General features: G+C 45.4%; 1 protein-coding gene and 1 pseudogene across 1 annotated transcript in view; both read left to right on the top strand.

Moving 5' to 3' along the window:
• Nucleotides 1–8,914: 8,914 nt before the first annotated feature.
• Nucleotides 8,915–9,968, top strand: LOC132219278 (phosphatidylinositol 3-kinase regulatory subunit beta-like; annotated as a pseudogene).
• A 3,922-nt stretch (nt 9,969–13,890) lies between these two features.
• Nucleotides 13,891–24,782, top strand: part of LOC132218168 (NACHT, LRR and PYD domains-containing protein 1-like) — an 86,251-nt gene continuing 75,359 nt past the window's right edge. The window contains 2 exon segments of the mRNA XM_059668997.1: nt 13,891–14,116; nt 14,459–14,815. Of these exon segments, the coding sequence (XP_059524980.1) occupies nt 14,116; nt 14,459–14,815 (358 nt within the window). The 5' untranslated portion in view covers nt 13,891–14,115.

The following is a 24,782-nucleotide window of genomic DNA, read 5'->3' as shown; positions in this document are numbered from 1 at the left end:
GTACTTTTACTAAGATCCATGTAACAATGGCTGCTTTCTGACCCCAGGCAGGTAAACTTGTGCGGAAGGCAAGATATCGTCAGGACACTGAACCCAAGACTCTAGCTCTCCACTTCCAAGAGCAAGAAAGCTTACCAATGAACTTGTTGATTTAAGTATAATCCTGTGTCCCCAGTTTTCTGCTGAAGGTGGCAGGTATATGATTTGATTCTTAATTTGATGTCCTCAGTTATCTTAAGAGAAATAAAGGAACATGCCAATATGTCTTAGAGCTTCTTTCTTCATCAAAAGGCCAAAGCTCTCTGTAAGAACCTGAGAAGCATGGAAGAATATTCTCAGGACACACCCTGCACTGGTGTCACATTGCACGGGACAGTGCCCATTTCTTGGTTCTAATTTACTTCATTCTCAAGGTAAAATCCAGAATCTTGTAGAGGAAGTTCAGCTCCTCCCCACAGGAAGCTGCAGGTGGAGCCTGGTAGCTCAGGGCCTGTCCCAGGCACTGTCCTCCAAGTTTTAACTCCCAGCTGAGTCTCTGTTGATTGTGGAGCCACAAGGTAGACAGTCATTGCAGGGGTCAACCTCCCACTTCCTGCCATGCCAGGCAGGATAGTAAGAAGCTAGGAAAATTCCTGGACAAGTGGAAGGAGAAAAAACTAGTGGAATGAGACAAACTAGTTACAGGAACAGCTGAGCAATTAACATCCAGCTTATAAATCACAAGTCCCTCTCCTCCCTAACCAAGGACCCTTAGGAGCTGATGGTTTACATGTCTCCTTCCCAGCCAGAGAGCAGGGAGCTTAAATAACCCCAGTCAGAGAGACAGATAACAGAGACCCAGTTAGTGCCATTAGTGCCAGCCAAACCCAAATGAATAAAGTCAGGGGAATCAAAAGAAAGAAAGAAAAAACAATTAGAGCCTAACAAATCCAAGATAGAGGTGAATTTGAGCAGAGATTGATGCATCAGCATATTAAAGGACACACCTGGAAAGCTGATGAATATTCTGAGTGAGGCCTCCCTTAAAATTCCCTGCAAAAGACAGAAATAGCTTCCCACAGGGCCTAGTGCATGCATGTGTCCCACCCCTTTCCTCATGCACATAAGTTTACTTTCTTTCTCCTAAGCTGTGGGATCCCTCCTCTTAATAACTTTTCAGTGAACACAAAGCAGACCCACCTAGGCTTAATTCTGTTACTAGGACTTCCTTTCTGCTACTATGGTCTACATAGACCAGCGGTTCTCAACCTGTGGGTCGCGACCCCTTTGGCAGTAGAACGACCCTTTCACAGGGGTCGCCTAAGACCATCCTGCATATCAGATATTTACATTAGGATTCATAACAGTAGTAACATTACAGTTATGAAGTAGCAACGAAAATAATTTTATGGTTGTGTCACAACATAAGGAACTGTATTTAAAGGGCCAGAAGGTTGAGAACCACTGGCCTAGACTCACTTCTGGTACTGTGATCTTGCTTCTCCTATCCTAAGCCCTTCCTTTGTTTCACCATCCCACACTTTAATAAACATACTCTCAAAATCACCTACACCCATGTCTTCAATTCTTTCCTGCACAAAGTCAGGAACCCATGCATTCCAAGCCATGCCAGACAGACCCATTTCAGCCCCGTCCCGGTCCCTTTCAGATTACAGAAACAGTGGCTGACCTTTGGGGGGACCCAAATGGCCCTCAATGATTGCTGAGGGAATGGGGGTATTTTCAGTAGCCCCGGGTATGTTCAAAGAGCAAGAGAACATAGGCATCCATGAAGCTGAACCCAGACAGGTGCAAACACTGAAGTTATAGTCTGCTAGTGCGGCCACCCACTCCTGTCCGAATCTTTGAGTATTGCATGTATAAATTATTTAACCCTAATGACAAGTCAGTATTAGACAGAATTCTCCAGAGAAACAGAACCAATAGGATGTGTGTATATACAGGGAGAGATTTGGTCTAAGGAATTGGCTCACACAATTATGAAGGCTGGCAGGTCCAAAATCTGCAGGGTGGGCTGGCAGACTGGAGACCCAGGGAAGACCTGATGCAGCTGTTTGCTGGCAGAGTTCTCTCTAGCTCAGGGGACATCACTTTTGCTCTATTCAGGCCTTCAGTTGATTACACCGGGCTGACCACACAGTGGAGGGAAATCTGCTCTACTAATTCCAATGTTACTAATTCCAGTGTTACTAATTTCTGTTCATCTCACCTAAAAACCCCTCATAGAAACATCCAGAATAATGTGAGACCCAATATCTGGGCACTGTGGCCCAGTCAAGTTGACATAGAATTAATCATTACAAACACTATGATGACAGGTACTACTATTGAAAGGGGGCAGAAATAGAATGTTGGGAAATCAGCTAGTATTGTAAGAAATATTAATCATGCTCTGTTAACTGTGATTGTTTTATTCAAATTAAAGAAGGCACATTCTAACCTGGCTGGCAGCTGCATTCAGGACCTGGGAGCTCACCTTGAAGTGCAGCCCACCCTCCCCATTTGGAGCTGCTGATTATCCTGGAAAGATTAACAACTTTGTTGCAGAAACCAGAATCGCCAGCCCTTTGAAGACCCCAAGCTTTGGATATAACTAAGCCCTTTGAAGATCCCAGACCTTTTGCTTACCTATTAACTACCCACCTGGCCTACCCTCCCCTTATTTCCCCATGTAACCCCAGCCCTTGCATATCACCAAGCCCTTTGAAGATCCCCAGCCCTCTTTCGCTTATCTGTAAACTGCCCATTTGCCCTTTTGTCTACTTTCCTTTAAACTTCTACCTATATAAGCAGTCAGTTTATGGGGGGGGGGGTGCTGCAGAACAGATTTTTGTGTACAACCTGCTGCTCTGCCATACTGATGGCAATACTGGAATAAACGCTCATATATGATTCAACCCTGTCTCTGCTTAACTGGATTGAGTAGTGACAGGCAGCATAGGCAGCATATACCCATTGTTTGTCTGGTTATACTATCATCCTCATTTTACAAAACAACAGAGGCAACCCTGGCAAGTGTTGTTAAGTGCTTAGAGCAGCCGTGGGCAAACTACGGCCTGCTGGCCTGGCCAGATCCGGCCCATTTGAAATGAATAAAACTAAAAAAAAAAAAAAGACCTTACCCTTATATGTAATGATGTTTACTTTGAATTTATATTAGTTCACACAAACACTCCATCCATGCTTTTGTTCCGGCCCTCCGGTCCAGTTTAAGAACCCATTGTGGCCCTCGAGTCAAAAAGTTTGCCAACCCCTGGCTTAGAGTGTCAGCCTGTGCAATGGAGTGTCACAGGTTCAAACCCCAGGCCCAGATGGGGCACGTGCAGGAGGCAACTAATTGGTGTGCCTCTCTCACATCAATGTTTCTCTCTCTCTGTCTTTCCCTCTCCCTTATACTCTCTCTAAAAATCAATGGGGAAAAAAATATCCTCCAGTGAGGATTAACAAAAAATTAATTAATTAATTAATTAATTAATTAATTAATTAAAGGATTTCCTGAAATCATATTTCAACCAATAGGACTGAGACTTTCCCCATCCAATCAGAACTGTGCAGCTATATCCTCATTAGCATCTTTAGTAACCAGAGTGGCTCTATTTCAACCAATCAGAACAGTGCATTTTGGACGAAAATGTGAACCTTTAGAGTTTTCTATTTTCTTTTTTTTAAATATATTTTTATTGATTTCAGAGAGGAAGGAAGAGGGAGAGAGAGATAGAAACATCAATGATGAGAGAAAATCATTGATCTGCTGCCTCCTGCACGGCCCCGACTGGAGCCTGCAACCAAGGCATGTGCCCTTGACCAAAATTGAACCTGGGACCCTTACTCTGAAGGTCAGCGCTCTATCCATTGAACCAAACTGGCTAGGGTTAGAGTCTTCAATTTTCATCAGAACAGACAAATCAGGGAGCAGGGGCCAGAATTCTCTATATAGTCAATCCCAATGGAGCTCACATTCCTCTCCTCCTAAGACTGCATTTCCTGCTAGAGATGAAACAACAGAGACTATTCACTGGACAGGAGTAAAGCTGTCCTGTTTCCGCTGACCAGTGTGAACCAGAGCTGAGCAAAATTGGCTAGCTCGAAAAAGGTCGACCTATAAGACCCAGCCAAGTGGCAACCCCTGGCTGAGGTACAACATTGGGCTGAGCCGGCTTATGCCCAGTGCCACTTCACAGATATGCTGTTCCACAGCCATGCTGTTTCATAATTGAGCTGTAACAACATTGAGCTATTCCACAGCCATTTGGTTCCCAGTCACAAGGTATCACAATTGAGATGTTTGTATTAAATAAAGTCTCCCCCTTCATCACACACCAAATGGAAGATTTCTATTGGTATTAAATTGGAACCAATAACCCTAACCGCTTCTGCCTTGGCACTGCCACCATGCCTTTGTCCAGAAGGATGTCCGGAAGGTCTCCCAGCCTAATTAGCATATTACTCTTGTATTAATATAGATTTTATAACCTTTAGAAGCATAAGCTTCTCCATTGGCAAACACTCTCACTTTCAAGTCACACATCTCCAACAAAGCACAGGACATTTATCAACAGTTTCAAAACCACTCTATAGACACTCTGCAATAGAACGCCAAAGGCAGGTGAATGTAAGACTTTTGAACCAAACATTTTAGTAATTCATGTTATTTCAAAGTATGTAGATATTCAATAACTATAGTCAAAATTAAAAAGGAATATCTAACTAATTTAAGAAGGAATATCTGAAATAAGTTAAATTGATTTGCTCAGAGAGAGCTAAGGTTTTTCCCATTTTGATAAGATTTACTTCCCAGAGATTTGTATTTTAAAAGATGGCCCAGACAAGTTCTTGAAGAAGATCAGGTACTTGCATTTCAAAGGTGTAGAGAAAGAAAATCAATCTTCTCCTAGAAGGACTTTGGTTTCATAAAGTCAATTATCTGTATGTTGTTTAAGACGAATAGGGGAGATATTAGAAGGTAAAAGATTTGGTGGGCTTTGACCTTCTGGATTCACATCTCTGGCCTTGTAAAGACTTCATTAGTAGCCCTGGCCGGTTTTGCTCAGGGAGCAAGAGCAGTAGGGGCATGTGAGGGAGGCAACCAATTGATGTGTCTCTCTCATGTCGATGTTTCTCTGTCTCTCCCTCCTCTCTCTCTTCTACTCTCTCTAGAAATCAATGGAAAAAATATCCTCTGTTGAGGATATTTTAAAAATACTTCATTTGTAAAACAAGGACAGTCATTTTCAATACTTCAATAGTGGGTTGCCACTCAAATGTTGTTGGTTCAGGATGGACAAATCCATTCACCCATTTTTTTTAATTTATTGATTTGAGAGAGAGACATAGATGATTTGTTGTTCCCCTTATTTATGTATTCATTCGTTGATTCTTGTATATGCCCTGACTAGAGATTGAACCCACAACTTTGGCGTATTGGGATGATGTTCTACCCAACTGGGCTACCTGGACAGGGCGATCATTCACCCACTTTTGAATTTTTTTCCCCCCATCTGGGTAGATTTTTAAAAATACATATCACCCTTTTCGGGGAAAAAAAGATATGTGGGTGTCACTGATTTCAAGAAAATATCACCCTATCAGGTGAATCAAGCAGATTTAATTAGTAAAAATACATATTGTCCCATAACATTCCCTACTTGAATAGGAAACTGGCTCTGATTAAAAAATAGACACTGGAATCAAGGCCTAACTACAACAAGACTGCGCACAAAGACCACTAGGGGGTGCACCAAGAAGAGATAAAAAAAATGCGGAGACAAAGAAACAGGACGCAAATGTCAGAAATGGAAGATATAGAGCTCAAAACCACACTTTTAAGGTCTCTCAAGAACTGTCTAGAAGCCGCCGATAAATGTAGTGAGATCCTCAAGAAATCTAATGAGACCCTCAATGTTGTGATAAAGAACCAACTAGAAATTAAGCATACACGGACTGAAATAACGAATACTATACAGACTCCCAACAGCAGACCAGAGGAGCGCAAGAATCAAGGCAAAGATTCAAAATGCAAAGAAGCAAAAAACACCCAACTGGAAAAGCAAAATGAAAAAAGAATCCAAAAATACGAAGATAGTGTAAGGAGCCTCTGGGACAACTTCAAGCGTACCAACATCAGAATTATAGGGGTGCCAGAAAATGAGAGAGAGCAAGATATTGAAAACCTATTTGGCCGAAGCCGATTTGGCTCAGTGGATAGCGCGTCAGCCTGCGGACTAAGGGGTCCCAGGTTCGATTCCTGTCAAGGGCATGTGCCTGGGTTGCGGGCACATCCCCGGTGGGGGATGTGCAGGAGGCGGCTGATCGATGTTTCTCTCTCATCGATGTTTCTGACTCTCTATCTCTCTCCCTTCCTCTCTGTAAGAAATCAATAAAAAACATATTTTTAAAAAAAAAAAGAAAAAGAAAACCTATTTGAAGAAATAATGACAGAAAACTTCCCCACCTGGTGAAAGAAATAGATTTACAGGTCCAGGAAGCGCAGAGAACCCCAAACAAAAGGAATCCAAAGAGGACCACACCAAGACACATCATCATTAAAATGCCAAGAGCAAAAGACAAAGAGAGAATCTTAAAAGCAGCAAGAGAAAGAAACTCAGTTACCTACAAGGGAATACCCATACCACTGTCAGCTGATTTCTCAACAGAAACTTGGCAGGCCAGAAGGGAATGGCAAGAAATATTCAAAGTGATGAATACCAAGAACCTACAACCAAGATTACTTTATCCAGCAAAGCTATCATTCAGAACTGAAGGTCAGATAAAGAGCTTCACTGATAAGGAAAAGCTAAAGGAGTTCATCACCACCAAACCAGGATTATATGAAATGCTGAAAGGTATCCTTTAAGAAGAAGAGGAAGAAGAAAAAGGTAAAGATACAAATTATGAACAACAAACATGCATCTATCAACAAGTGAATAAATAATCTGGTGATCATAACAGAATCAGGGACATAGATAGGGAATGGACTGACTATTCTTTTGGGGGAAAGGGGTGTGGGAGATGCGGGAAGAGACTGGACAAAAATTGTGCACCTATGGATGAGGACAGTGGGTGGGGAGTGAGGGCGGAGGGTGGGGCGGGAACTGGGAGGAGGGGAGTTATGGGGAGGGGGGGGGAAAGAGGAACAAATGTAATAATCTGAACAATAAAGATTTAATTTAAAAAAATATTTTAAAAAATAAAATAATGGACATTTTATAAAAAAAAAAAATAGACACTGATTAGATAGCCCTACCATTGTGTAGAAGCTTTATTCTGAGGAAGGAGGCAATTTAGTTAGGTGTGGTTTAGAACAGATAAATAGCCCCATTATCTATGAGGGTCTTAGTGGCTCCCCTTTTAAAGATAATTCCAAACTATCAGTGAAGAGAAGGGGAAATGTCCTCAGATCAACTCTATGTAACTTTTGTTTCTTTTCTCTTTCTAAATTCTATTTCCATTTCCCATAATCTTTCTTACAGTGACCTGGCTTTCTTTAATAAAGACAGACTTCTCTATAGTAGTTTTCCAGCAGACTCTATTTGGTAATTCTATTGCTTTGCTCCCAGAAACTAAAGGGTACATTAATTGGAATAGATCAGAATGGCCAGAACCATATTCTCTAACAGTTAAAGTCCTTTGCAAAACCCATCAAAGTCCCAGAGAAAGTCAGGGAAATCTTTATGAGGGCAGATTCCTTAATTCTGTTCTACTCCAAGTGTGGTAGGATAGTAAGAAGCTAGGGAAATTCCTCCACAAGTGGAATAAGGGAAAATAGGACAAAACAATTAAACAAGGCCAAACGATTTGAGCTTCACACCCAGCTAATGAATCATAAGATTTTATCTTCTCTAACCAAGTATCTTCTCTAACTCAGGAGGAAATGGTTTACACACTCCAGACCTTCTCAGGATAGAACAGCCTTAGTCCTGGTCCCTCTTCAATGATGTTCTTGATGACATCCTTTAAAAATTAAACAAACCAGAAAGAAACTCTGACTCCTGTCTTTGGTTGCTGGCGCCATTTGGGGACTCAGCCCATCTGGTATCCAGATGACCTAATCCTAAAGGCCAGAAGTCAAGACCAGAACCAGCTGGCCCCTCCCCCCAGGGAGCGGTTAGGGGCACCCCTAGGCAATGCGATAGGGTGTGAGTGTGATGGGGGAAAGTCCAAGAAATGGAGGGGAAGGTCTTAAGGGTCTGCGGGGTGGGGTGGTCGGCCCGAGTAGGTTTGGAGTGTGCTAGGGAAGGAAGAGGAAGATCTGATTGGAAAACGGCTCAGCACAGTACCTTTCTCATTGCAAACCAGGACGGCGCCAGCTGTGGGCTGAATGGGCGGTTGTTTCATGAGTGCACTTGGAACTGACATGCTCATGGCAGTGGCAGTGCTCCCGAAACTTCACTGATTCTGAAAGGACAGAACAGGACTGATAGCTGTGTCCTTAACCTCTCTTCCAAGAAAAAGCCGCTGAATGTATCAGTTACTCAGCCTGCCCTTATCTCAGCCAATGGGAAAGCGGGGGAAACTAGCCCAAGGCCAAGAGTATGCTAGCCACCCCCCTGTCTTTGTGTAACCAAACCCTAGCTGCACCCTGCCCTTGCGTCACTAGCCCCCGGCCCTCACTCAACCAACCGGAATCGGCCAAATCAGTGGTCAGACTGTGCCCCCACCCCCCGACCCCAAGCCCTATAAATTCTTTGTTCCCTTGGGAATCGGGGCTCTCTCTTGCATCCAGTAATGGAGGCATGGAGGGGGGGAACCAAGTCCCGGGCTTGAATAAAAGACTCTATGCTTTTGCATCGGACTCGGCTTCCTAGTGGTCTGTCTTGGGGGATCTTGAAATCTAGGCATAACAATTCCAAATAGTGAACAGCTATCAACGCCAAAACAGAAAAATCCTCTCCAACTGGAGGCTCTGGATGCCGCAATGCAACTGAAGGAAACACCACTTAAGGAGGAGCTAGAGAAACTGGAAGTGTGTGACCAGAGGATTGTGGGATTGTGGAGGCCGCCTGGGTGCCTGCTGCTGTGAGCCTGTTATTGCACATGTACATAGTGAGCCCTATGGTCCTCAGTCTCGCAGTATTTTGATGTGACTTCTGGCGGGAAATTATTTGTTTGTTACCTTGGTTTGAAGTGGGGGAGAAGAGCTGGGAGTACGACCAGCTCTATGGGGAGTACACACGCACCTCCCAGGAACTGCAGATGAAGCGCACAGCAATCAAAGCCTTCAATGAAACCATTAAGGTCTTGGAAGAGCAGGGCCAAACTCAAGAGAAGTGCAGCCAGGTGTATCTGGAGCACTTCCGGTGTGAGGGCAATGAAAACGAGATGCAGAGGACCCTGCTGAACTCAGAACAGCTCAAGTCTCTTATCACCAAGGTCTACAAGAGCCACACGAAGCTGGAACAGGAGATGCGGATAACAGGCCTCGGACAAACGGGAGATCAATAAGCGCATGAACAGCCTGAAGCCAGACCTCATGCAGCAGCACAAGATCCGAGACCAGTACCTGGTATGGCTCCCCCAGAATGGCACCTGGCAGAAGAAAATCAACCAGTGGTTGGGAGTCAAAAATGAGCCTGAAGACCAGTATGCACTGGTGGAGGATGAGGGTGACCTCCCCACCATGAGGAACGAACCTGGTGTGTGGGCAAGATCAACCGCACGCAGGCTGAGGAAATGCTGAAGGGCAGGCGGGATGGTACCTTCCTCATTCATGAGAGTAGCCAGCGGGGCTGCTTTGCCTGCTCTGTGGTGGTGGACGGTGATACCAAGCCCTGTGTCATCTACCGCTCGGCCACTGGATTGGGTTCTGCGGAGCCCTACAACCTGTACGGTCTCTGAAGGAGCTGGTGCTGTATTACCAGCACACTTCCCTCATGCAACACAATGATGCACTTACTGGCACACTGGCACATCCCGTGCAAGTCCCAGCCCCCCCCCACCCCCCCCATACACACGCACACTCAGCCTGCTGACTCATACAGAGCAGGACTCCATCTTTCTGTCTGTCTGTCTCTCTTTTTTTGTGAATCTTTCTTTCTCTCTCTCAATCTCTCTCTTGCTTTCTCTGAGTCTCTCTCTTCCTGTCACTCTTTCTATCCCTATCTCTGTCCTCTCTATCTCTCTTAGTCTCTGTACCTATGTTTTAATGAATCAACACATTGAAAGAAACACCTGAAAAGTTAATGAATATTCTGTTAAAACCCTCCCCTTTGACCTCCCCTAGGATTCTGTCCCGCCAAAGAAACATAAAAAGCCTCGAGACAAAGAACCCATGGTGTGCTCTTGCTAGAGCATGGCTGCACCTTCCATCTCTGCTCTTTTTCTCTAAGGGTCCTCATGAGACTTGCAATCAGGAGAGCAGTGGGCAGTGGCAGCTCGTCCCAGGCTGACCCCCTGAACATGTCTCCAGGGCTCCCATTTCTCTGACTTTCTTCTGTTGCTTCTTCTATCTGAAGCACTTTCTTCATTTCACTGTCCCCAGCTTTTATAAACATACTCTACCTAGGGCATGCTGTTGCTGGAGCATGCCCACAGCTCATATCTCTGCTCTCTGTCTCCTAAATACTAAGGCACCCCGCAAGATCTGCAACCAGGAAAGCAGTGGGCAGCAGCAGTTCATCTCAGGCTTACTTCCTGAACCTGTCTCCAAGGCCCCCCTTTTCTCTGACTTTCCAGTGAACTCACTTCTGTCACTGTGACTTCTATTTCTCAGTGAGCCAAAGCAGCCTCACCTAGGCTCTCTTTTGTTTCTTCTTCTCATAGGGGCAGGAATAAAATATTAGGGACCAACTATAATTGTAAGAAATATTAATCATGCTCTGATGACTGTGATTGTTTTATTTGGATTAAAGAAGGCACATTCTAACCTGGCTGGCAATTGCCTGTGGGACCTGGGAATTCACCTGGAAATGCAGCCCATCCTCCTAATCTGGGAGCTGCTTATTCTCATGGAAAGCAGAAACCAAAGCCAGAAACCAGAGCTGCCAGCCCTTTGAGGACCCCCAGCCTTTGCATATCACTAGCCCTTTGAAGACCCCAGCCCTTTTGCATATCTGTAAACTGCCCATTTGCCCTTTTTGTCTACTTCCCCCTGTAATGTTTGTCCTTCTACCTAATATAAGCAGCTGGCTTATGGTGGGGTGGAGAGCAGATTTTTGTGGATGACCTGCTACTCTCTCAGGCTGCTGGCAGTATTGGAATAAATGATCAGATATGGTTCAACACATTCCCTGCTTAATTGGCTCAAGTAGTGACAGGCAACACGGACCCATTGATTGTCTGGTTACACTTCGACATTCAGCCCTTCCTTTGTTTCACTGTTCCCACTTTTAGTAAACATAGTCTCAAAATCATCTGGACTCATATTGTGAAATCTTTCCTACATGAAGTCAAGAACCCACAGACTACCTGCAGGCACCAGTAATACAAGGAATACATCAATTGGTATTTTTGATAGATCCTCCCTTCCCCCAACTGGTGGGCGGAGTACGACGTAACCTGCAGCCCGGAGGTGCCTGGGTGACTAACCAGGTACCTTATGTGAACTATACATTGGACCACCAATCCACACCTGCCAAATACCCTAAGCCCTTATCCTATATGGACAATGCAGTAAGCCACCAATCAGTGTGCGCCGAGTACACTAAGCCCCACCCCCTTCCCATTCCGCCCCTCAAAAGGTGTGACCACCCCTGCACGTGCTGCTGTCCTCCCCTTGTGAGGCAGCCCGGCAGGTGCTTTTCCTCTAATAAAGCCTGTAGTCCTGGTTTTCGCCCTCTGTCTGATCTTTCAATTTTCCCTCTACTTGAGACTGTTTTTTTCTGGTTTTCTACTGTGAGTGTGATTTACCTATGCTTTTCCTAGGGGCTTCTAGATTGGAATTAAGATAAGCTTTCTATTCATTCCATTTAATTTTAGAGCCAGCTTTTTCTAATTTTGCATGCAAAATTTGATTTCGGCATCAAAAGAGCTATGTTTTAACGTTACATTTTCCCATTTCTGTAAATACTTGCAAGTAAAGGCTTCCTGTTTATTGTATATCGGCAGAAGTATTAAGGAGGGCTGAGGCTGGGAGTTAAAAAACAGCCATTCATTTTTGTCCACCTGTCCTGCCTTAGCCTGGGTTCCCTCAACCCTTAACCTTTAGCTCTACCACAAGGATTTTTTTAAAAACAGATCAAAGAAAGTGAGCCTCTTACCCGAAAATAGGGGTGAGGGATAGGTTCAGAATTCCAAAGGAGCTCACCCAATGCAAAATGAGGAGCATGTAGCACCCAGAGGGCCCCAGCTGGTACTAGCATGGGTCTGAGTCTGCGAGGTGGCTCTGGGTGGGCTCCTCTGGAATCCTGCCACTCTATACCATGATAAGACAATCCTAGGCAGAGCAAGTGAGCCAGCTGGGCTTCGTAGCCTCAGGAAAAAATGTCCCCTCTGGGGCACCAGATGTTATTGGACAGGGGACCTGGCCCTGAGCAGGCTGGCATAAGGATGGCCAGTATGTGTGTTCTTGACAACACAAGACCAAGTGACTATGTGGGTGTGTTCATTATAGCTGGGGACAGTAAAACAAGGAAGGGCTTAGCACAGAAGAGACAACAGGAGAGACCTAGGCTGGGCTGCTTCGGTTTTCTAAAAATGTTTTTGGAAAGAAATGAGCCAAGGCAGGGCTGCTTAAGCTCACTGGGAAGTCTGAGAAAAGGGAGACAGGTTCAGGGGGTTAGCCTGGGATGAGCTGCTGCTGCTGCTGCCCATGGCTCCCCTGGTTGCAAGTCTTGTGGGATCCCTTAGACTTTAGGAGATGTGTGCCTGTGGGGGAAGAAGAGAGAGAAGGGAAAGACATGGGTGTGTTCCCAAGAGGGAGAGCACATGCTGGGTCCTTTGTCTTGAGAGTTTTTTTCTCTCTTGCAGGTGGGAATCCTAGAGGAGGGTTTTAGCAGAGTATTCATCAGTTTTCTAGGTGGGCTTTTTCAGGGTCCTGGTCTCTACTGATTGGTCAGTGCCAGGGCAGTGGGTCTTTAGTCATTACAGCTGTCCTGGTGTCACCTACCTGGTTTTGCTATTTTTCTGAGCCTGGAGCTGAAATACTGAGGAGGAAACTGGTCTTGCAAGGTGTGTCAGGCCATAAAAACTGTAAACAATGCACTGCCCTGGGGAGGTGGGGGGGGGGAGGGGGAGGAAGGTCGTTATCACTGGCCCCAGGACAGATCATGGGATATTACCTGGGAACCCCCAACACCTGGGGGCCTTCCAGTAAGCCCATGAAAGGGGGCGGAACCATATCTGCAAGACAAAGACCCCAGCGGAATATATATAGACAGGCTCTCTGCATGTTTCTTCACTCTGATTTGGAAATTATTCCTGGAGTTGCCCCTGCGTAATTAAAACAGTGTCGCTCCTCTTCTTTAAAAGTGTCGCTTGGGTTTTTTTAGGACTTCTGTAACAATACAACTGAGGCTTAGGTGTTATCTCTAATGGAGGTGACCTCCTGTGCCTGCTGTAAATTGCTCTGCCAGTTTGTTCAGATATCTGCTCAGTTTCCCTATTCCACTTGTCCGGGCTTACTGACCTGTCTCATGCACTAGCACAGTGCCCTACCAGAACTCATGTCCATGGCCTGCCTGTAGATGTGGCCAGTGGATGTCTGGCTCTAAGTCAGTGGTTCCCAAACTTATTTGGCCTACCGCCCCCTTTCCAGAAAAAATATTACTCAGCGCCCCCTGGAAATTAAGGTAATACAAAAAAAGTTAAAACAAATTCACCTGTGGCCATCACATCCCCCCCTGGATCTCTGCAGCACCCACCAGGGAGCAGTAGCGCCCACTTTAGGAATCACTGCTCTAAGTAGTAAAAGCTCTGCAGGCCTGTCCTGGCTCCACCCCTCCCCTGGTTACACCCTCTGATCAGGCTCTGGCTGGGTGAGGCCATTCTTGCCCTTTGGTTGCCTAGGGCCAGGAGAATTCTAAAGAGACCTGGGTGGAGCAGCTCTGAGCTCCACCCTGGGATCTAAAAACCCACCCTGTGCTTTGCCTCTCCCCTCACCCCATCGCCTGTCAGCATTAAAGCTCAAGGTGGCTCCAGAGCTCCAGGTCTCACAGGAGGGAGGACTGAAGAGCACAGAACAGTGAGTATCCTAAAGATCCCATCCTCCCATCTCCACCACTTCACTCTTCTCACTGCCCCTACCCCAGCATCTCAGTAACCTGACTTTTGCAAATGTCTCTGCCTTCTCTGGGTTCCTCCCTTTATGGCTTTCCCTGCCTCTTACCTTCACCTCCCTTCTCCCAGCATCATCTATTGGAAGAAACCAAGAGGATAACAAAAATGGGTTCGTAGTGCTTAAAAGGAGTTTGCCAGGGAACCAGTAATGACCCTGGGGCGAGTCTGGTATTGGGATATAGTAGGGGACAAGAATGATTGCTATTCTCTGCCTACCTAATGCCCTCCCCACCCATCCCCTCCCCAGTGGACATCCCTGAGGCCCTCGGAGTTGGAACTGAGACAACAAGTGCAGTAAACATGGCCAGTGCAGCAGACACGGCCAGAGCAGCAGAGATGGCCCATGGAGACCAGCAGTGGCTGGCCCAGATGTTAGAGTGTATGAGCAAGGAGCAGCTGAGGGAGTTCCTACTGTGGCTGCCTGATAAGCATCTCTGCCAGCACTCTCCTGGGGCAACCCCAGTTCAACCAGAGGAGGTGGCCTCATGGCTGGTGGCTAAATTCGGGGAGCTGCAAGCCTGGGACCTGGCCCTGCAGTCCTGGGAGCAGATGGGCCTGAGCGAGCTGTGTGCCCCACCCTGGAAAGAGCCAGCTATGAAGTCAGGTGAGTAGACAACATACCCTCTGCCTGCTGTTGATCTCCTTCCCACACCCAACCCACTGAACCCCATCAGACCTTCTTCTGGGCACTGCCCTGTCAAAGGGGGGATCCAGACCCAGACTAGACTGCAGCTAAGAGGCTTGTGGGGGAAGAATGCCAAGTGCATTCCCAGCAACCCATGGGTCCTCACGGCCCCTGGGAGGGAGCACTCAGAGGGCCAGAGAGATGAGAGGCTGACTCTCAGGAGGCACGAGCAGGAGGATGTGGGTTTCACACCCACCTCCCAAGAGGCCACTTGCCTGGTTTGTGCTATAAGCACAGAAGGGAGTCGGGGAGAAGCAAGTTCCATTCCTGGCACCACCACATTGGGCAAGTCGCCTCACTGCTCTCTGCATCTTCTCTCCATCTGTAAAATGAGAGGGTAGGAGCCTGCCCCCTGGACTGTAGGAGGGTAAAGAGGTAATCCATGTTAGACACCTACCAGAGTCCGCTTCCTAGTAAGTGCTCAATGAACTGTTCTATTGCTACTGTTGCTGTCACTGCAGATGTTATTACTACTGACAGCTGTGGGTGGCAGAGGCTCTCAGCCTCATGTGAGGGGACTTGAGGCACAGAGAGGAGTCATGACATATATGGGGAGGTAAAGGCAGAACCAGAGATGCAAAGTTTTTGGAGGCCAGATCGGGACAGTTGCCCAGCAGTGTCAGGGCACCATTCTCCAATGAGAGGGTGGGGCAGGCTGCAGTGGGCTCACTGGTTCCTCCTGACCTCTCCTCATTAAGACCGGGTCTCTTTTTTAAAAAAATATATTTTATTGATTTTTTACAGAGAGGAAGGGAGAGGGATAGAGAGTTAGAAACATCAATGAGAGAAGCATTGATCAGCTGCCTCCTGAACACCCCTCACTGGGGATGAGCCCGCAACCAAGGTACATGCCCTTGATGGGAATTGAACCTGGGACCCTTCAGTCCCCAGGTCGATGCTCTATCCAGTGAGTCAAACCAGCCAGGGCATGATTGGATCTCTTGTTTTCTGGTGCTGTTGACTATGACGGCGAGAACAGCACCAGGTGTTAGACCAGAGGGGTCAGACTGGACCGTGGTTCAGCAACCTTGGTACTTGAGATCTTTCTTTTTTTTTTAAATTAAATCTTTATTGTTCAGGTTATTACATTGGTTCCTCTTTTTTCCCACCATAACTCCTCTCCACCCAGTTCCCACCCCACCCTCCGCCCTCACTCCCCACCCACTGTCCTCATCCATAGGTGCACGATTATTGTCCAATCTCTTCCCTCACCTCCCACACCCCTTTCCCCTCCCCAAGAATAGTCAGTCCACTCCCTTTCTATGTCCCTGATTCTATTACAATCACCAGTTCATACTGTTCATCAGATTATTTATTCACTTGATTTTTAGATTCTCTTGTTGATAGCTGTGTATTTGTTGTTCATAATTTGTATCTTTACCTTTTTCTTCTTCTTCCTCTTCTTAAAGAATACCTTTCAGCATTTCATATAATACTGGTTTGGTAGTGATGAACTCCTTTAGCTATTTCTTATCTGTGAAGCCCTTTATCTGACCTTCACTTATGAATGATAGCTTTGTTGGATAAAGTAATCTTGGTTGTAGGTTCTTGGCAGTCATCACTTTGAATATTTCTTGCCACTCCCTTCTGGCCTGCAAAGTTTCTGTTGAGAAATCAGCTGACATTCCTATGGGTACTCCCTTGTAGGTAACTGATTTTCTTTCTCTTGATGCTTTCAGGATTCTTTCTTTGTCTTTTGCTCTTGGCATTTTAATTATGATGTGTCTTGGTGTGGTCCTCTTTGGATTCCTTTTGTTTGGGGTTCTCTGTGCTTCCTGGACTTGGAAGTCTATTTCTTTCACCAGGTGGGGGAAGTTTTCTGTCATTATTTCTTCAAATAGGTTTTCAATATCTTGGTCTCTCTCATCTTCTGGCACCCCTATAATTCTGATGTTGGTACGCTTGAAGCTGTCCCAGAGGCTCCTTACACTATCTTCGTATTTTTGGATTCTTTTTTCATTTTGCTTTTCCGGTTGGGTGTTTTTTCTTCTTTGTATTTCAAATCTTTGACTTGATTCTTGCGCTCCTCTGGTCTGCTGTTGGGAGTCTGTATAATTTTTTTTTTAATATATTTTATTGATATTTTACAGAGAGGAAGGAAGAGGGATAGAGAGTTAGAAACATCGATGAGAGAGAAACATCAATCAGCTGCCTCCTGCACATCTCCCACTGGGGATGTGCCTGCAACCCAGGTACATGCCCTTGACCGGAATTGAACCCGGGACCCTTCAGTCCGCAGGCTGACGCTCCATCCACTGAGCCAAACCGGTTTTGGCTGTATAATATTCTTTATTTCAGTCAGTGTATGCTTAATTTCTAATTGGTTATTTATCACAACATCGAGGGTTTCACTAGATTTCTTGAAGATCTCACTACATTTATCGGCGGTCTCACCATTCTTCTTGAATATCTCACTACATTTATCGACGGCCTCACCAATCTTTTCGAGGGCCTTATTAAATTTATCAGCGGCTTCTAGACAGTTCTTTAAAGACCTTAAAAGTGTGTTTTTGAACTCTATATCCAGCAGTTTGCTTTCCTCCATTTCTGTCGTTTGTGTCCTGTTTCTTTGTCTCTGCATTTTTTATGCTTCGCTATGTCGATAGAGTGCCTTTCTGTGCTAAGTGTCCCAATTACCTGAGGTAGACACTCTTGGTGCACCCCCTTGTGGGCTTTGTGCACAGTCTTGTTGTAATTAAGCCTTGATTGTTGTAGTTATCACTGTGAGGAATTGACTTCCAGGCCAATTGGTTATGAGAAGCAGCTGTGTCTGCAGTGGGAGAACTTCTGTGCTGGAGACACCCCTCTGGGGCTAGACTTGGTTCAATCGTGCTTTGGTGCTCACTGAGTCTGTCCCCTGAGTGTGTCTTTTATGGTTCCACGGAGCTGCAAACTGATGGTCCCACTCTGACCTCTGGGCTTCCTGGCTCCTGGATCTCTAGGGAGGTGCTAATCCAGCCTTTGCCTACAGCTATCCAGCAAAAGCCTCCGTGCAGGGCTCGGGTGGGGCGTGGCGGGTCCCACGGGATCAACAGGGTGGGGCTAGCAATTATGGCTGCTCTCAGTCTTGCCCTCAGAGGCTCTGCTTCTCAGTGTCCCGGTAATCGCTGCAAGCTCCTCTGAGAGAAAACTGCCCTAGGGTTCTGACCGATGCCAGACAGTCCCACTTCTCCCGTTTGAGTCTGGGTCCCTAGAGACTCGCCCAGAACTGGAGCTCAGAGCCTGAGACTCCCTCCCGATTGAAAACGACAACCACGCCCTCAGCCACCAGCCCGCTCCGCATGTACTCCGCACCTTAGTATTTTACTTCTGTACTGCGCCTCCTCTTAGTCTCGGTATGCTTTTCTCTTTCCTTCTAGTTGTAGAATTTCCACTCAGCCAACCTTTCTGTGGTTCTGGATGATGTCCGTTCCGTCTTTTAGTTGTACTTTTGAAGAGGTTGTGCGAGGCAGCAATCTCCAGTGTTTACCTATGCCGCCATCTTGGTTTCTCCGTACTTGAGTTCTGATTAGGGAAGAATTCAGAGCCAAGACTCAAACTGTAAGATAACTTTTACTTAGAAAATCACAGAGGTATCAGAAATGGATGGTAGAAGAAAGGGGTTCAGGAAACACCTTACAGAAGCAAAGGAAGGGCTCTTGGAGCTGGGAGTGAGGAAGATAAAGGTAATGGTACTGGGGGATGGGAGGGAAGGAGTGCGAAAAGGCAAGGGCATGCTCCCAGGAGGGAGAGCGCACTGGGTCCTCCATCCTAAAAGCTTTTAAGAGTGGAGATCTTAAGGGAGATCCCAGGGAGGATCTCAATAGAATATTCATCAGCTTTCCAAGTTGGTCCTTTCAGGGTTGTGTAGACAACATATCCTCTGCCCTCAGGGCAAAGGGTCAATGCAGATGGTCCTGAGTGGTTTTGCTGCCTTTCTGGGCCTGGAGCTGAAATACAACTGACACCCAGATGTTATTTCTAGGGAGGAATGAACAGCAGCTGTTGACTACAAATGACTGCGAGAACAGCACCAGGTGTTAGACCAGTGGGGTCAGACCAGACCTGTCAGAACAGGAGGTCTGAACAGCAGAGCCAGAGATATGAAAGGTCAGGGAGTCCAAAACCCATGAAGAGTGATATGCCAGGGGAAGTAAGATTACCCTGGGGTTGAAGTCCTTGTTTTCCAAGTTTTGCCAGTTGCTAGGCCTCCAGAGCTCTACACCCTGGTGACCTCTGTACCTGGCCTATCGTCCTTGCTCTGCTCATGTCTGTCTAACTGCCAGCACAGTTCCTCTCCATTGAAAACCCCCAATTTCAATGCCTGGCTCCTGCCCATCCTACTAGCAAGCATCAACCCCTAATCTCCTTCCCACAGCCCAATTGCTCCCATCCCCCTACTCCAGTGATGGCGAACCTATGACACGTGTGTCATAGGTGACACGTGAACTCATTTTTTGGTTGATTTTTCTTTGTTAAATGGCATTTAAATATATAAAATAAATATCAAAAATATAAATCTTTGTTTTACTATGGTTGCAAATATCAAAAAATTTCTATATGTGACAGGGCACCAGAGTTAAGTTAGGGTTTTTCAAAATGCTGACACCCCGAGCTCACCCATCACTGGCTTACTCCCCAATTCCACCCAAGCAGAATTCCCCCAAAGGGTTCACCTCTACCACGCTGCTGAAATTCTTTGACCCTGAGTCCTGGGTCCTCCAAAAGATAGAAAGAATTTGAAACACTTGCCTGACATATGGACAGAGTTAGAAATTTGAGGCTTGCTGAGCTGAAGTGGGACTACAAGGCAGCAAGTGAGTTCCCAGCCAGGTGAGCCCAGAGCTGCATGAGGACCTGGGCCAATAAAACACCATAAGAAGGATGGAAAAACCAGGGTGGTGGGGTCAGTAGGCCTAGAAATGATCTTTCAGGAACATTCCAATGTTGAGGTTACACCCCCTCCAATTTGAAAAATGGGTAAAATGAGTCCCAGACAGGCCAGCAGTGAATCTTACCCAACCAGGTGCCATGTGTAACATGGTCCTTGGCCAGGCACAGCTGGGGTCATAATAACTCTGAAGTTCCCTGGGGTCTGGGTGGTCTAGAAAGTTCCAAGGAGGACTCTGTTCTCCAGGTGAACCCCAAGAGGAGCGTAGGCCTATTCCTCAGCTCAAGCCAGTCCCCTCTCCTGACTTCTCTGATTTCAGCCTCCACATATGGAGTCACCTGGGCTGGAAATCTCAGCGACACCCTTGCCTCTTTCTCTTTTCATCCCAGCATCCAAATCCACACTCACACAGCACTTGGAAACAGCCAGGGCTGGAACCCAGACCCAGTGATCTCTCCCTCCATCCTGCTGCTGCTTTCTGAGGACCCCACCCCGTTTCCATGTCCCCTTTTCTCTTCCCTTCCTTCTGTGCCACTCTCCCTCCTCCTGCCCCCAGGCCCTGGCAGTGATGGTTACAAGCTCAAGCTTCATTGTCTGACATAATAATAGCTAATCGTGCTCTCTTTGGTTTCCATTTGCATTGAATATTTTCTATCCTTTTCCCTTAGCCTAAGTGTGTTTTTCAAGCCAAAGAGAATCTCTTGTAGGCAGCATATAGTCAGATCTTGGATTTTATTGTGCTTTGTTTTTATTTTTAATCCATTCAGTCACCCTATCTTGTCATTAGAGCAGGTAATGCTTTTTATTCAAAGTAATTATTGATAGGGAAGGATTTATCCATTGTTTTTGTAGATGTTATATACTTCTTCTATTCTTTCTTCCTCTCTTGCTGTGTGTGATTTGATGAGTTTCTATAGTGGTATGCTATGATTCCTTTCTTTCTCATTTGTGTATCTGCTAGTGGTTTGTCTTTGTGTGTGCCATGAAATGTTCATAAAATATCTTATAATTATTAGAGTCTATTTCAAACTTATAACATCTTAATTTCAATCACATGTAAAAATTCTACCCTTTTATTCCCCCATTGTGATCACAATTTACATATTTTATATTGTGTATCCATTACCAAATTATTTTAATCTGCATGAGTTATTTGCATGTGTGTGTGTTTGTCTGTGTGTTTGCATGAGTTATTTTTAATACTTTCGTTCTTGTTTCCTCTTGGAGTTTCATCAAATAAATTTATTATTTCAATATAATAAAAATGTTGTGACAGAAATTAATTCCCATAACTAATAAATTTGTTAAACTCCTCCCTTTAGGCACAAAGTTTTCAGTAATAGCTCAGTCATGGCTGTCACATCATTGAGTCAGAGTTTACCAAAGATAATCACACATAGTTTTGCCATAATATTTTTATTACAATAGCCAGAAAACTGAGCATGTAGGTTTAGGAGGTGTCAAGACCCCTTCTTCAACTGTAGAAGTGTCTTCTCAAGGCTGTATGTATTTTTTAAAATATATTTTTATTGATTTCAGAGAGGAAGAAGAGAGAGATAGAAACATCAATGATGAGAGAGAATCATTACAGGCTGCTTCCTGCAAAGCCCCCTACTGGGGATTGAGCCCACAACTCAGGCATGTGCCCTTGACTGGAATTGAACCCAGGATCCTTCAGTCTACAGGCTGATGCTCTATCTACTGAGCCAAAGCAGATAGGGCTCAAGGCTGTATATTTAAATAAAGAAGTTCAAATGTAAAGAGAAAAGAATGCAATTTCTTTATAAACATTCTGACTCCTATTACCAATCACATATTCTTTTGTAAACATTGAAACACCTGTAAAGACATAATGCATCCAGGGAGAACCAAGATGGCGGCATAGGTTAACGCCGGAGTTTGCTGCTTTGAACAACTACTTCAAAAGTGAAACCAAAAAACGGAAGGGACATCACCCAGAACCACAGGAACGCTGGCTGAGTGGAAGTCCTACAACTAGGAGGAAAGAGAAACGCACACGGACACTCAGAGGAGGCGCAGTGCTGAAGTCAAATTCTGAGGTGCGGAGTGCACGGAGCGGGCTGGCGGCGGAGGGCGCGGTTGGCGTTTTCAATCGGGAGGGAGTCGCAGACTCTGAGCTCCAGATCCGGGCGAGTCTTTAGGGACCCAGACTCAAACGGGAGAAGCGGGACTGTCCAGCTTCGATCAGAGCGAGTGCAGCTTTCTCTCTCAGCTTTGCAGCGGGTGCTGGGACTCAGAGAGGCAGAGCCCCTGGGGACAGGACTGAGAGCCGCCATAACTGCTCTCTCCGGCCCACCCTGTTGATCCTGTACGACCCGCCCCGCCCAAGCCCTGCACAGAGGCATTTGCCGGATAGCCTCAGGCAAAGGCTAGATTAGCACCTCCCTAGAGGACAGAAGTTCTCTCACTGCTGACACAGCTGATTCTCATAGCCACTTAGCCTGGAGGTCAAACCCTCCCTGGAATTAGCTACAACAATCAAGCTATATCTATAAGACTGCGAACAAAGACCACTAGGGGGTGCACCAAGGAAGCATAACAAAATGCGGAGACAAAGAAACAGGACAAAATTGTCAATGGAAGATATAGAGTTCAGAACCACACTTTTAAGGTCTCTCAAGAACTGTTTAGAAGCTGCCGATAAACTTAATGAGATCTACACGAAAACTAATAAGACCCTCAATCTTATATTGGGGAACCAACTAGAAATTAAGCATACACGGACTGAAATAACGAATATTATACAGACGCCCGACAGCAGACCAGAGGAGCGCAAGAATCAAGTCAATGATTTGAAATGCGAGGAAGCAAAAAACATCCAACCGGAAAAGCAAAATGAAAAAAGAATCCAAAAATGCGAGGATAGTGTAAGGAGCCTCTGGGACAGCTTCAAGCGTACTAACATCAGAATTATAGGGGTGCCAGAAGAAGAGAGAGAGCAAGATATTGAAAACCTATTTGAAGAAATAATGACAGAAAACTTCCCCCACCTGGTGAAAGAAATGGACTTACAGGTCCAAGAAGCGCGGAGAAACCCAAACAAAAGGAATCCAAAGAGGACCACACCAAGACACAGCATAATTAAAATGCCAAGAGCAAAAGATAAAGAGAGAATCTTAAAAACAGCAAGAGAAAGAAACTCAGTTACCTACAAGGGAATACCCATACGACTGTCAGCTGATTTCTCAACAGAAACTTTGCAGGCCAGAAGGGAGTGGCAAGAAATATTCAAAGTGATGAATGCCAAGAACCTACAACCAAGATTACTTTATCCAGCAAAGCTATCATTCAGAATTGAAGGTCAGATAAAGAGCTTCACAGATAAGGAAAAGCTAAAGGAGTTCATCACCACCAAACCAGGATTATATGAAATGCTGAAAGGTATCCTTTAAGAAGAGGAAGAGGAAGAAAAAGGTAAAGATACAAATTATGAACAACAAATATGCATCTATCAACAAGTGAATCTAAGAATCAAGTGAATAAATAATCTGATGAACAGAATGAACTGTTGATTATAATAGAATCAGGGACATAGAAAGGGAATGGACTGACTATTCTTGGTGGGGAAAGGGGTGTGGGAGATGTGGGAAGAGACTGGACAAAAATCGTGGACCTATGGATGAGGACAGTGGGTGGGGAGTGAGGGCGGAGGGTGGGGCGGGAACTGGGAGGAGGGGAGTTATGGGGGGGAAAAAAAGAGGAACAAATGTAATAATCTGAACAATAAAGATTTAATTAAAAAAAAAAAGAAACACCTGTAAAGAAAATTTAAACACACACACACACACACACACACACACTGAGTGGCCAGATTATTATGACCACCTGACATTTGTAGGCAAATTTGCCATATACTACATCGTATGGGATATGGAAGTCAAAGGCCTGTTCGAACACCTTTGCTCTCTGCAGTTACCAAGATAAAACGTCTCCAATTCTCACAGTAACACAAGGATTGGACAGTTGAGCATTGGGAAAAAGTCATGTTGTCCAATGAGTCACATTTCCAGTTGCATCATGCAGATGGCAGAGTGAGAATTTGGTGGAAACAGCATGAAAGCATGCACCCACATGCATGACTACAACCCTTCAAGCTGGTGGGTACAGTGTTATGGTTTGGGGCATGTTTTCCTGGCATGATTTGGGCCCTTTAATTCGTGTGGAACAATGTCTGAATAGCACAACATACCTAAGTATTGTTGCTGATCAAGTTCATCCTATCATGTTGATGGCGTATCCCAATGGAGATGGCTTCTTCCAACAAGACAATGCACCATGCCATGGTGCTCGTATTGTGCAGGAGTGGTTTCAAGAACATGAGGGAGACTTTACCTTGCTTAGGTGGCCTCCACAATCACCAGATCTCAATCCAATTGAGCATTTGTGGGACGAAGTTAAAAGAGCCATCAGACAGCTGGTTCTACAACCATCAAACCTCACAGAACTGGACAGTGCTATTCATCAGGCATGGTGTCAGATTCCTTGCATCACCTTTCAACATCTCATGGAGTCAATGCCAAGAAGAATCTCAGCAGTATTGAAGGCAAAAGGTGGCCCAACGAAGTACTGATGGGGTGGTCATAATAATCTGGCCACTCAGTGTATATATATGCCATGTTCAAAGGCTGTTAAATCGAGTTGTTTACCCATATTTTCAGAAAAAAATCACTTCTACTGTCGTGGTAAACAACCTGCTTCCCTATTTATAATGGTCTGGCCCTCTAGCAAATTCAGTGGGAAATTATAGCTAATTTGCCTACAAATGTCAGGTGGTCATAATAGTCTGGCCACTCAGTGTATGGTATGTCTGTGTGAGTTAAGTGTTATTAGCTACCCTTCCCTAAGATCAGGTGTTTTCCTTAATCATTTGTATTAGTGTCCACAAATGAGCACAGATACATATTACTTTGAGAATTAAATACATAATTGGGAAATTTAAACAAGCCAGGGAGCGGGGGAGACAAGAGGAAAATACATAGGCAGGCAGTGTATTTG

The sequence above is a fragment of the Myotis daubentonii genome, chromosome 16 (genome assembly GCF_963259705.1).
Source record: "Myotis daubentonii chromosome 16, mMyoDau2.1, whole genome shotgun sequence".
Taxonomy (NCBI): domain Eukaryota; kingdom Metazoa; phylum Chordata; class Mammalia; order Chiroptera; family Vespertilionidae; genus Myotis; species Myotis daubentonii.
This window is presented reverse-complemented; position numbering and strand designations above follow the sequence as displayed.